General features: G+C 40.4%; 1 protein-coding gene and 1 long non-coding RNA gene across 4 annotated transcripts in view; both read right to left on the bottom strand.

Annotated features, from left to right (window-relative positions):
* Positions 1-7,138, bottom strand: part of LOC126999383 (uncharacterized) — a 31,530-nt gene extending 24,392 nt beyond the window's left edge. Inside the window, exon 1 of the long non-coding RNA XR_007753319.1 lies at positions 3,703-7,138. This is a non-coding gene — a long non-coding RNA (uncharacterized LOC126999383). The remainder of the gene's footprint in view (positions 1-3,702) is intronic.
* Positions 7,139-7,214: 76 nt separating this feature from the next.
* LOC126999374 (probable cationic amino acid transporter) overlaps positions 7,215-12,857 on the bottom strand; it is a 141,582-nt gene continuing 135,939 nt past the window's right edge. The window contains exons 10-13 of one of the 3 annotated variants that reach the window (XM_050861920.1): positions 11,699-11,802; positions 11,047-11,203; positions 10,511-10,638; positions 7,215-8,633 (exon numbers count right to left, since the gene is read on the bottom strand). In XM_050861920.1, the coding sequence (XP_050717877.1) occupies positions 8,326-8,633; positions 10,511-10,638; positions 11,047-11,203; positions 11,699-11,802 (697 nt within the window). In that variant the 3' untranslated portion in view covers positions 7,215-8,325. The remainder of the gene's footprint in view (positions 8,634-10,510; positions 10,639-11,046; positions 11,204-11,698; positions 11,803-12,857) is intronic. The other 2 variants (XM_050861919.1, XM_050861918.1) reach the window with 2 other exon arrangements.

Genomic DNA, 12,857 nt, shown 5'->3' with positions numbered 1-12,857 from the left:
GTCCGTGAGTCCAGCTACCCTTGAATGCTTACGCTCGCCAGCTCTCGTGAAGCCGACTACAGTAATAAGTTACGTACATTTGTATTGTATCGGTTTATTAAGGCGAAAACTTTTGATGCTTTTATTGAATAGTGATCCCGTTAAACGCTTTTACTGCAGTGACGATAATAGTAATAATACTCCTCACGGTTACTGACATTATTATTACCTAGACGGACAGACACGTGGACAGTTAAAAAGACTGGGAGGTGATAAGACAGACTCGCAGACAAACAGATAGAGAAATAAAGTAAGAAAGATAGATAGGAAGTTAGACACGTACATAGATACTAGAGAAATAGAGCGATAGATAAGGAAAGATCAGACAAATGTATAAATAAGGCGTTAGATAAATATAAATAAATGAAAATGCACAAAAAAATTAGTGAGATAGATAATAAAAAGTAATAGATTAAAAGGTAGATCGACTTATATAGAAAGTAGATAGATAGAGAGACTGAAAAGGAAGGTATTTGAGAGAGAGAGAGAGAGAGAGAGAGAGAGAGAGAGAGAGAGAGAGAGAGAGAGAGAGAGAGAGAGAGAGAGAGAGAGAGAACAAAACAAGAACAAGCAGAAATCATAAGTGAAAGAACAACATCCATCACAATTATAGATGAAAATAAACTAAAACGAACAGAAAGAGTTAAATCCCTTCACAGCGCGAATATAAGGAATCGAATAGCATTTTCAAAGGATTCAATAACCCATACACACATACACTCTCTCTCTCTCTCTCTCTCTCTCTCTCTCTCTCTCTCTCTCTCTCTCTCTCTCTCTCTCTCTCTCTCACTACGAAATGCCAGAGGGTAAGTAAGAAAGAAGTAGAATGAGAAAGAACAAAACAAGACATAGTACATAGTTGATAAAGCTAAATAATAATGAGTTGCTGATGATGCTAGTAATAATTGTAGTAATAATAATAATAGCTTGGAGTCGTATAATAATAATAGTCTTCAACAAACACGTAGTTGGTACATTTACGGACACCGATTCACAGTTCAACAGACAGACGGAAGAATCTAAACAGCCTTCAGCCGCACTCTCGCTCTCTCTCTCTCTCTCCTAGAAAAGCCGGGCGATGAGGGGAATAATAAAAGCGATAATACCGTAGTGAAAAGAAAGAAAAGAAAGAGGGAAAGAAAGAATGAAGAAAAAAAGGAAAACATGAAAAACAAAACAAAAGGAAAAACGAAAAATTAAAGAAAAATGTAAAGAAATAGATGCAAAACAGTGACAATAATGATGATATAATGAAAGTAAAAAAAGAGAAATAAAGAAAGATTAAAGAGAAAAAGGAAGAAAGGAATGAGAAAAGTGTAGAAAAATGAAGAAAAAGAAAAAACGGAAATACGGAAATAAATACGTAAATAAAATAATGAGGTGAAATAATACTGTTTGATTGCAAGGATGAATGTTATAAATGAAAGAGAGAAGGGAATAATTGTTAAATGGAAATAAACTAATGAAATGAGCAATAAATGAATAACTAACTAAATAAATAAACTAATAAGTGGTGTAGAATTTAAACTCAACACAAAACAAAAACTTAAATAAATGAGAAAAATAAGGTTTGTGCGTATTTTTTATATTATTGCGAACATCAACTTGGTGTGTGTGTGTGTGTGTGTGTGTGTGTGTGTGTGTGTGTGTGTGTGTGTGTGTGTGTGTGTGTGTGTGTGTGTGTGTGTGTGTGTGTGTGTGTGTAAACAATGATAATGTGTAATATTGTTTTGCATGTAAAGGTAAAAAAAGTATTAACAGTAAGTACAATAATTAAGTCTGGGCGGCGAAGACTGAAATAAAGGCGAACATAATAATAATAATAATAATAATAATAATAATAATAATAATGATAATAATAAATGAGAAAGGAAACGAGAAATTAGAAAAGAAAACGGGAAATTGACACAGAAAAAGGAAAATTGCTAAAGAAAACGGAGAACTGAGAAAGAAAACGGGAAATTGGGAAGGAAAACGGGAAATTGGGAAAGAAAACGGGAAACTGTGAAAGAAAACTCGCCATAATAATAACGATAATAATAATAATAATAATAATAATAATAATAATAATAATAATAATAATAATAATAATAATAATAATAATAATAATCTTTCTTTATAGCAACATTCTTATCTTAAAACTCTAAATTAAGATAAAAATTAAATAAGAATGGAAGTAAAATTAGAACCAACAGTCAGTTTTTTTGACAGACCTTCAGAATAATAACCTTCTTTTATAATAACATTCTTGTCAGACAATTAAAAGTCAAGTAAAGAAAAAAGTTAATAACAGAAATGACAATACAATCAGAACCATCAGTAAGTCAATTAGTTCTTTCGACAAACACTCAGAATCCATAATATCGTACCTAAAGTTTCAATATAAAGTACAACACCTTTTCTTTAACTTCCGAACATACGAAGACAACAAAATAAACAACAGTAAAGTAAGAGACACAATCCATTCTTTCAACAGACAATCAAGATCCATAATATCGTACGTAAGGGTTGCAATATAAAGCATAACACCTTTTCTTTAACCTCCGAACATATGAAGACAACAAAATAAACAAAAATAAACCAAGAAACACAATCCATTCTATCGACAGACAATCAAGATCCATAATATCGTACGTAAGACCACAGCGTAAAGTACAACACCCTTTTTTCTTAGACTTTCGAAGAAGGAAACAATAAAAAGTAAATGACAATAAAATAACACAAAATTTTTCCATTCTAATACGTAAGGATGGAGGCAGTCAGTTGTTTTAAGAGACCGTTCGGGAGTCCTAGGAGAGCTCGAGAATATTACTGGAACGCCCTTCCCATAATGTTACAGCCGAAAACTGGATGATATGGAGATAGTGTTTTGAGACGACCATACGTAGCTAAGGGACCCATGGTGGGGAGGGGGGCTACCTCGGGGGAAAGAAAATGGGAAGTTGAAAAAGAAAACGGGAGACTAGAAACGGGAAAATGTGTAAGAAAACGAGAAATTGAGAAAGAAAACGTGAAATTGCGAAAGAAAATGGGAAGATGTGAAAGAAAACGTGAAACTGACATAGAAAACGTGACTTTGAGAATGAAAACGGGAAATTTCCAATGAAAACGGAAAATTGAAAATGATAACGAGAAATTGTGAAAGAAAACGGAAAATTAAGAAAGAAAACGTGAAATTGAAAAAAAAACCAGGAAATTTATAAGAAAACGGGAAATTCTTATAGAAAACGTGATATTGAAGAGGAAAATAGGAAAATCAGTATTAAAACGGGAAATTAGGAAAGAAAACAGGGACCTAAGAAAGAAAACGGGAAACTGAGATAGAAAACGGGAAATTGACATAGAACAAGGAAAATTGCTAAATAAAACAGAGAACTGAGAAAGAAAACGGGAAACTGGGAACGAAAACGGGAAATTTGGAAAGAAAACGGGAAACTGAGAAAGAAAACTCGCCATTGGTTTATGAAATAAGGGAAACTGATGTAAAAAAATGAAAGTAAAAAAAATAAAAATGCATGAAAATAATGAAATATGTGCAAATGAGTGAAAATGTTACTATTGTGGGTGACTTGAATAAATACTAATCCTCCTCCTCCTCCTCCTCCTACTACTACTACTACTACTACTACTACTACTACTACTATTACAATTACTATAACTTACTTTGTGGATTGGATCTGTGCAAAAAATAGGCGTACGAAGGGCAAAAAGTAACCTCAATCACCCAACCACAACACAACGCGTCTTTCCCCCACGACTTACAACTGAAGACTACCAAGCGAGCCCAACGTTGCCAGATTGTCGTACTCAGTTTCTCATGTTTCCCGATTTCCATCCCAAAAACTGTTTCCTGGGCCACAATAACGAGATTTGTTTGTAGTTATTGTTGAAATGGTTTATTATTCCTGTTTCCTGGTGGTATTTATGGGGGAGAAGCTGGTAAATGTGATGCTCGGAGTACGATAATCTGGCAACGGTGAGCGAGCCTAAAAGAACAACAAATCGAAACAAATCATGAAACACCAATAAATAACAAATAAAACAGAACTAACCAATCAATACATCACAAAACGAATGAAAACCGATAAAAATACAACTAAAAGCCTTAAATACTGATAAAATGACTAGATATGCATAACCGTATTGATATATTCCACCTTACACGAGCGAACGCATCTCTTAATCATACCACGCAAACGGCACAAGGATAAGAACACTAAATAGCATGATACTAAGACCGGAATTAAACAAGTCGAGATATGTGTATAGGGATATGTATGGACATTTATACACGAGCAAAATATAAGTAGGCACGCAGCTCACCACCTTTCCCGCCACCACCACCGCCACAGTAACAAAGGACAAAATTAACCCGTATTCTTAAACGTCTCGGCGCCTCACTTCGCCTGTTTGGGATGCCTCTCGTGTAAGTTGCTGGGCTTTTTATGGACTGTCTTCTCTGAGGCGTTGGGGAATAGTCGTAATGAGAGGTAATGGGAAGAATAAGTTGCCGGGCTGTTCATGGAGTGTTTCGTGATCTCAGTGGTAATGTTACACGACTTATCGCCTTGAACAGGAGAACCACCCATGGAAACCCCGGTAATCTTCTCTGTGGCCCAGGGATGGAGTATTCGTATTCGTATTCGAATAATCTAGCCTCCTGGGCGGACGTGTAACTTCCGTGTATAGTACAGGTTCATGAGTTCATGTTATTGTTGCATAACTTTAATACAGTGCTATACCCAGTTACGTCAAGAAGGTATTTTTCAAAGAAAAATATTTATGAATGTATTCATGAATATCTTCAAGAAGTATTCATATTTGTATTCAAATTAAAACTATTTCAGTGTATTCGAATTCGTATTCGTTGGAATTTGAAGTGTTCGTATTCGAATACACAAGTCTTGTACTCAGTCCATCCGTGCCGCGGCCTTGGGAGAGTCGTGGCGGGAGGCAACCCGACACGTGTAGGGACACGGGCCAAACACTCATGCCTGGGAACGAACGTAACGAGTATAAACACAGCCCGAGGGTCACCGCTTACCGCCCCTGCTCAGACCCTTGACCTACACCTACGCTAGCGGTTACTACTACGATAAAACGACGCATAAACGACGAGGAATACAAGGCTTTGCCGCATCTAGTATATCAACAACAGGCTCGATGGCGGGCTGGCTTGGCGGGAACGGCGGGCGGGGTGAGGCGCCGCTTGGGGTAATATCTGCCTGCTTTGCCTGCCCTCCCGCCTGCCTGCCTGCCTGCCGGCCTGCTTACAGCCTTTTATACTGCCTGCTTTACAGCCTGATTATACTGTTTGCCTGATTTGCTTCATGCATATCTTGTTTTCGTGCCTGCTAGCTTGCTTCTAATCCATCTTGCTTTATGCTTCGAAGCTTCTCTCTCTCTCTCTCTCTCTCTCTCTCTCTCTCTCTCTCTCTCTCTCTCTCTCTTTCTCTACTTCATATTTCTATTGCTTCCATCACCATCACCATCATCATCTCCTTCTTCATCATCGTAGTCATCTTCCTTCATCATTTTTCTTAATTAAACTCTATGGTGATTACTCCCTTCTTTTCACTATCATAATCTTTCCACATTTCTTCCTTCTTCTTTACCTCTTCTGCTTCACCATCTTCTTCCTGTAACACGTCTTTTTATCATTATCATCATCATCATCTTCGTCATCATCATCATCTTCATTCAAATCCTCATCCTCATCATTTTCCTCCACTTCGTCATCTCTTCTTCCTCTTTATCATCTCCATCTCTTCTATACACGTCTTCCTTTCCTCTTCTCTATAATTAAAATCTTCTTCCTCTTCATTCATCATTATCTTCTCCTTCTTCATTCATATTTATCTTGGTCCTCTTGCAAACTTTCATCATCATCTTCTCTTTCGTCTCCTCTTCCTCTTTATTTATCCTCTCAGCCCTCTTCTCTGTTCTCTTCTTCTCTTCATCCATCCTCTCAGTCACTTCCTTCTTCTAATCTTGTCTATCGTTCTCTCTTCCTTCTTACTCAGCGTCTCAATCTCTTCTCGTCTCTCTTCTTCCTCAGTCTCTTCTCTGCCATATTATCATCTTCTTTCATCTCATAATGACCTCTCTTTCGTCCCCTCTTTCTTATTATTCATGTCAGTCTTCTCTCCGCATCTCTCTTCTTCCTCTTCATCATCTCGCTCTCTTCTCTGCCATATTATCATCTTCTTTCAGCTCATAATCACATCTCTTTCGTCCTATTTTCCTTCCTATTCATCTCAGTCTCCTCTCTCCATCTCTCTCTTCGTCCACTCCATCCCTTCTGTCTCTTCTACTCATCTCTCTCCTCCTCCTCTTCATCATCCTCTCTTCGTCTCCTCTCCGTCAAAGGTAAACACACGAACTCACAAACAATGGACAATATAACACGAAGGTTCCTTAGCAGTAGTACCAACGGAGTGAGGGATGGTCAGAGCATCGGCGAGGCCCTCTTGATCCTCTATAGACAGCATTGGAAACCTTACACGACACGATTCAATCCCCTATTCCAGGATCGTTAGAGACCTTATACAACCCAGTGCCTGATGCTACTTAAAGTCCTAATCCTCTTATTTATGGGGTGTTGGAAACCTTATATTTGGTACGTGGGTTGGATTTGTGAGTTTATAGCTTGGAATTTCTATAAGTTCTTGAAATGTGAATGTATTTTGGTTATATTTTTAAGTAGCATTGGAATCTGGTGTTGTAGTTTTGGATTCCCTTCCCTAACGTCTTATAGCAATGTTAGATTTGGTTTGTTTTCTCTAATTTCATTTTTTAAAGTACTGTTGATTTTTTTTTTCTTCAGATTTAAGTCGAATTTTGTTACTTATTTCGAGGGAGGAATGGAAGGAAGGCGGGAAGGAAGGAAGGAAGGAAGGGAGAGGAAAGGAAAGGAAGGGAGAACAAGAACAAGAAGATAACGAAGAAGAAAACGAAGAAGAAAAATGAGAACAAGAACAAGAAAAAAAGAAAAAGAACAAGAAAAAAAAATCAGAAAACGAAGAAGAAAACGAGAACAAGAAAAAAAAGAAAAAGAAGAACGAGAAAAAGAAAAAAAGCAGAAAACGAAGAAGAAAAACGAGAACAAGAACAAAAAGAAGAAACGAGAAACAAGAGAAAAAAAAAGCAGAAAACGAAGAAGAAAAACGAGAACAAGAACAAAAAAAGAAGAAAAAGAAGAACAAAAAAAGAAGAAAACGAAGAAGAAAAACGAGAACAAGAACAAGAAAAAGAAGAAAAAACACACAAAAAAGAAAAAAAAAGCAGAAAACGAAGAAGAAAACAAGACGAATAAAGGAAAAGAGCAAAAAGAAAAACAAACAAACAAACAAACATGAAAGCAATACCGTAGCTTAGGATCTGTCTTTATATAACAAGACCCATGGGGAGAAGGGGGAGGGAGAGGAAAGGGGAGGGGGGAGTAATTTATCCATGGGGGGGGAGGGGGGGGGGCGCTAATGTTAATGGTCCACTTTATCCAATCTCATATTTAATTTAGTCTCCCTCTGATTTTCCTATAGAGAGATCTTTAAGGGGGGGCTTCAGAATTCCGTATAGACAGATCCTTAAGGGGAGCATCTTCTTCCCATTGGAGGAGAGACCATCCCGTGGCCCCCCCGAAGCTAGGCAAATGATAGCAGGGAGGGAGGGAAGGAAGGGAGGAAGGAAGGGAGGAAGGAAGGAAGGAAGGAAGGAAGGAAGGAAGAGAAGGAAATAAAAAAAATGTAGAAGAGGGAGAAAAGGAATGAGGGAAAGTGAAAGAAAGAGGAGGGAGGAATGAGGGAAGGAAAGGAAAGGAAAGAAAGGAAAGGAAGAAAGGAAAGGAAAAGAAGTAGGGAAGGGAAAGAAATATACAAAACGAAGGAAAAGAGGAAATTTGTGTAGTAAAAAGGGAGATAAAAAGGGAATGAGGGAGGAAATAAATAAATGAGAGAAAGAAGAAAGTAAAGAAATAAAGATATTAGCACAATTGGACACGGAAAAATATGAAACGAAGGAAAAGAGGAAAGGAATGTGAAAAAAGTGAGAGAAACAGGAAAAAGGGAAAAGAAAGAAAGAAAGGAAGGAAGGAAAGAAAAAACAGGAAGGAAAAAAAAGAAAGGAAAGAAAAAAAAAAGATAATAAAACAACAGGGCATACACAATACCAAACTCTGACCATCCCCCATAAAACACACACACACACACACACACACACACACACACACACACACACACACACACACACACACACACACACACACACGAACACACACACACACACACACTAACGGAACGGGTTATTTGGGTTAGGAGAAACATACACGCCTCCTTCCTTCCTTCCCTCCCCTCCAATCGTGGGTGTGAGGGAGGGGGTGGTGGTGGCGGAGGAGTGGAGGAGGTCAGCGGAGGGTGGAGCGGGGCCGGTGGAGGTGGAGTTGGCGTTGGGGGAGAGGGAGTGAGCGAGCGGAGGAGTGACGGCGTTCAGTCCGGTCTGGTTTGCCTGCTTGGAAGTGACGTGGAGCTCGATGTCGCCCTCTTGTCCCAGTCCAACCACGCTTTTCTTGATCCCGTAGTAGAAGTAGATGATGAAGCCTTTGCCGAGGAGAGGAGATGTTAGTGAGTTAGTTAGCAGAAGGAGGAGGAGGAAGAGATGATAGTATGTTTATAAAGAGGAGGAGAAGGAGGAGATGTTAGTGAGTTAGTTAGAAGGAGGAGGAGGAGGAGGAGGAGGAGGAGGAGGAGGAGATGATAGTATGTTTATAAAGAGGAGGAGAAGGAGGAGATGTTAGTGAAGAGATGTTGGCAAGGAAGAGGAGGAGAAAGGAGGAGGGAAAAGAGAAGGCAGGAGACGGTTAGTAAGGAGGAAGGGGAGATTTAATTATGGATGAAGAGGAAGAGGAAGAGAAGGAGATGTTAGTGTTAATAGGAAGAGGAGGAGAAAAGTTGGAAAGTTTCGTTTAGTCGGCGCAACATCTGTGGTCATATGCCGGAGAAACAGGAGGGGAAGGCATTAAAGGAGAAGGGAACAGACCCCAGGAGACGGGACACAACCCCGGATTAATACCTGGTACCCATTCAGTGCTGGGTGGACAGGGGCGTAGGGTATCGGAAAAGCCGCCCAAATTTTTCCACTCCGCCCGGGAATCGAATCCGGGCTCTCGGTTGTGAGCCGAGTGTGCTAACCACTGCACCACGAAGCCCCCAGGAGGAGAAGGAGGAAAAGGAAAGTATATATAAAAAGAGGTAGGAAAAGAAGGCAAGGCACAGTAAGTAAGGAAGAGGAGGAGGAGGAGGATGAAAAGAAAGAGGAAAGTGTATTAAAAAGAGATAGGAAGAGAAGAGAAGAAAAACGCAAAGAAGTGAAAGAAAGAAGGAAGAAAAATGACAGTGAAAAATGAGAGAAAGAAGGAAAGTGAGAGACATTATACTGAGAATGAAGAAGAAATGCTATATGGTAAGAAGCAGAGAGGGTGTTAAATTTTCGTTATGGAAGAAACAGAACAGAAAATAAAGAAAGAAATGAGTGTTTGTGAGAGTTAATGTTGAAAGGGAAGGAGGGAAAGGAGGGGGGAGAGGAAGGATACATAGATAGATAGGAAGAGAGGGAGGGGAAGGAGGAAGACGGAAGGAAATACAGAAAGGAATGAATGGATAAGAAAACAAAGAGCAAAGTATTCGTAACAAGAAAAAAAGGAGTGCCTGAAAGAAAGACCCAAACTCTACCAAGGCCTTCCCACTCCTAGAAGAGATAGATAGATAGGAAGATAGGGAGGGGAAGGAGGAAGACGGAAAGAAATATAGAAAGGAATGAATGGATAAGAAAACAAAGAGCAAAGTATTCGTGACAAGAAAAAAAGGAGTGCCTGAAAGAAAGACCCAAAACTCTACCAAGGCTTTCCCACCCCTAGAAGAGATAGAGAGATAGGAAGAGAGGGAGGGGAAGGAGGAAGACGGAAGGAAATACAGAAAGGAATGAATGGATAAGAAAACAAAGAGCAAAGTATTCAAGAGCAAAGCATTCTGACAAACAAAAAAAAAGGCTGAAAGAGAAAGAAAGATCAAAAACTAAGCCCTTTCCTAGACCCAAAACTCTGGAAGCTTTTTTTTCCTAGAAGAGATAGATAGATAGGAAGATAGGGAGGGGAAGGAGGAAGACGGAAAGAAATATAGAAAGGAATGAATGAGTAAGAAAACAAAGAGCACAGCATTCGTAACAAGAAAAAAAGGAGTGCCTGAAAGAAAGACCCAAACTCTACCAAGGCCTTCCCACCCCTAGAAGAGATAGATAGATAGGAAGATAGGGAGGGGAAGGAGGAAGAAGGAGAGAAATACAGAAAGGATTGAATGGATAAGAAAACAAAGGGGAAAGTATTCGTAACAAGAAAAACGGAGTGGCTGAAAGAAAGACCCAAACTCTACCAAGGCCTTCCCACCCCTAGAAGACCATCCAACTCTACTCGTCTACTCACCAATCGTCATCCAGAGCACGAAGCGGATGAGCGTGAGGATGGAGAGCTTGAAGATAAGGTAGACGTTGATGATGATGGCCACGGCGGGGACCCAGGGCAGACCGGGCGCCAGGAAGGGCAGGGACCGTCTGGGGGAGGGGCAGAAGGAGGAGGAGAAGGATGAGTAAGAGGAGGAGGAGGAGATGGAAAGGATGAGTAAGAGATGGAAATGAAAGAGATGAGAAAAGAATGATGATGATGAGGAGGAGGAGGAGAAAGAGAAGGAGGAGGAGAAGGATGAGTAAGAGAAGGAGGAGGAAGGGATGAGGAGGAGATGGAAAGGATGAGTAAGAGATGGAGATGAAAGAGATGAGAAAAGAATGATGATGATGATGATGATGATGATGATGATGATGAGGAGGAGGAGGAGGAGAAAGTATAGTAGTAATAAAGCGAGATAAAAAAAAGTGAAAAATGAAAGAAAAACGAAAAAGAAAAAAGGAACATTCTCTACTCTCTCTCTCTCTCTCTCTCTCTCTCTCTCTTCATTTACTCACCTGTTCTGCGGCTTGCGGGAGATGAGGAGAAGGATGACGATGATGGAGATGAAGAAGACGATGGAGAAGAAGGAGGCGAGGGGAGAGTGTCCTTCAAGCTCCCCGATGCAGGCCACGAGTAGGATGTCAAAGAGTAGGACGTTGACGTAGAGGAGTCCTGCAGGAGGAGGGAAGGAAAGGAAGGAAAATAAGATAAAGATAGAAGGGGAAGGAGGGAAATGAGGGAAAGAAGGAATAGGATAGATAGGAGATAAGAAAGGGAAGGAAAACGGAGAGAAATACAGAAAGGAAGGAAGGAAAGGCGAGAGAGAGAGAGAGAGAGAGAGAGAGAGAGAGAGAGAGAGAGAGAGAGAGAGAGAGAGAGAGAGAGAGAGAGAGAGAGAGAGAGAGAGAGAGAGAGAGAAATCATTAGAATCAATACTCTTACTTCTATTATTATTATTATTATTATTATTATTATTATTATTACTACTACTACTACTACTACTACTACTACTACTACTACTACTGCACCCAATCCTTACACAAACAAACCCACCTTTCTCCTATCCTCTTCCTCCCCCCCCACTCCCACCAACATACACACACACACACACACACACACACACACACACACACACACACACACACACACACACACACACACACTCACCTACGAGCTTCATGACCTGCCTGCCGCTGTCTTCGGTGCAAGGGCCTTCCTCCACCCACGGGAAGAGTGTTGGAAACCTTTGCTGCAGAATCTCGAGGTACCTGGAGGAGAGAGAAAGACAGGTGTGCAGGCTCAGGTGTGGACAGGTGAGGTGGTGGTGGTGGTTAGGTGTTAGAGATTTGTTAGAGAGAATGCGAGGTGTTGTGGAAAGGGGAATGAAGGGTAAGAAAACCCCTCCCTCAAAAACAAAGAAAAAACACACATACTGACAAAGAAAGGTACCTGAAGTAGAGGGACAGGTGTGGACAGGTGAGGTGGTGGTGGTTAGGTGTTAGAGATTTGTTAGAGAGGATGGTAGGTGTTGTGGAAAGGAGAATGAAGGGTGAGAAAGAAGAAAACCCTCAAAAACAAAGAAAAAAAAACACGCTGACAAAGAAAGGTACCTGAAGGAGGGAAGGACAGGTGTACAGGCTCAGGTGAGGGCAGGTGAGGTGGTGGTGGTGGTTAGGTGTTAGGGATTTGTTAGAGAGAATGGGAGGTGTGTTGGAAAAGGGAATGAAGGGTGAGAGAAATAAAATAAAAAAAAAAAAAAATAAAAAAAAACTCAAAAACAATGAAAAAACAGCCCCCTCCACCCACCCACCCCACACACATACATACTAACAAAAAAAGGAAAAATAGGAGGTGTGGTGGAAAGGGGAATGAAGGGTAAGAAATAAATTAAATAACAAAAAAACTCAAAAAACAAAGAAAAAAACAGCCCCCCCCCCCACACACATACACACATACACACTGACAAAGAAAGAAAGGAAAAAGTACAAACACAACCACAAAACCAACCGCCCATTGCCAATAAACACACATAAAAACAACAGCAACAACAACAATGGGCAATTACATAACGACACTGCCCCCTCTCTATCCCCCCCCCTCCCTCCCTCCAGACCAGCCGTTAAAATCCCTCCCTTCCCCCTCCCCCCTCCCCTTCCCCCTCTTCCCCTCAACACCAGGTAAGCCCATCCAATCACTCACCTGCCACAACACAAACGCACAAAACAGAATATATCAACAACAACAGTCACTTACATAACCACACTTCCCCGCCCTCCCCCCCTCCCCCCCTCAACTCCCCTGTCAGAATCCCCACCTCTTAATTTCA

Source organism: Eriocheir sinensis, chromosome 16, assembly GCF_024679095.1.
Source record: "Eriocheir sinensis breed Jianghai 21 chromosome 16, ASM2467909v1, whole genome shotgun sequence".
NCBI classification, from domain to species: Eukaryota; Metazoa; Arthropoda; class Malacostraca; order Decapoda; family Varunidae; genus Eriocheir; species Eriocheir sinensis.
Note: the sequence above shows the minus strand (reverse complement) of the source record. Positions and strands in the feature narration are given on the sequence as shown.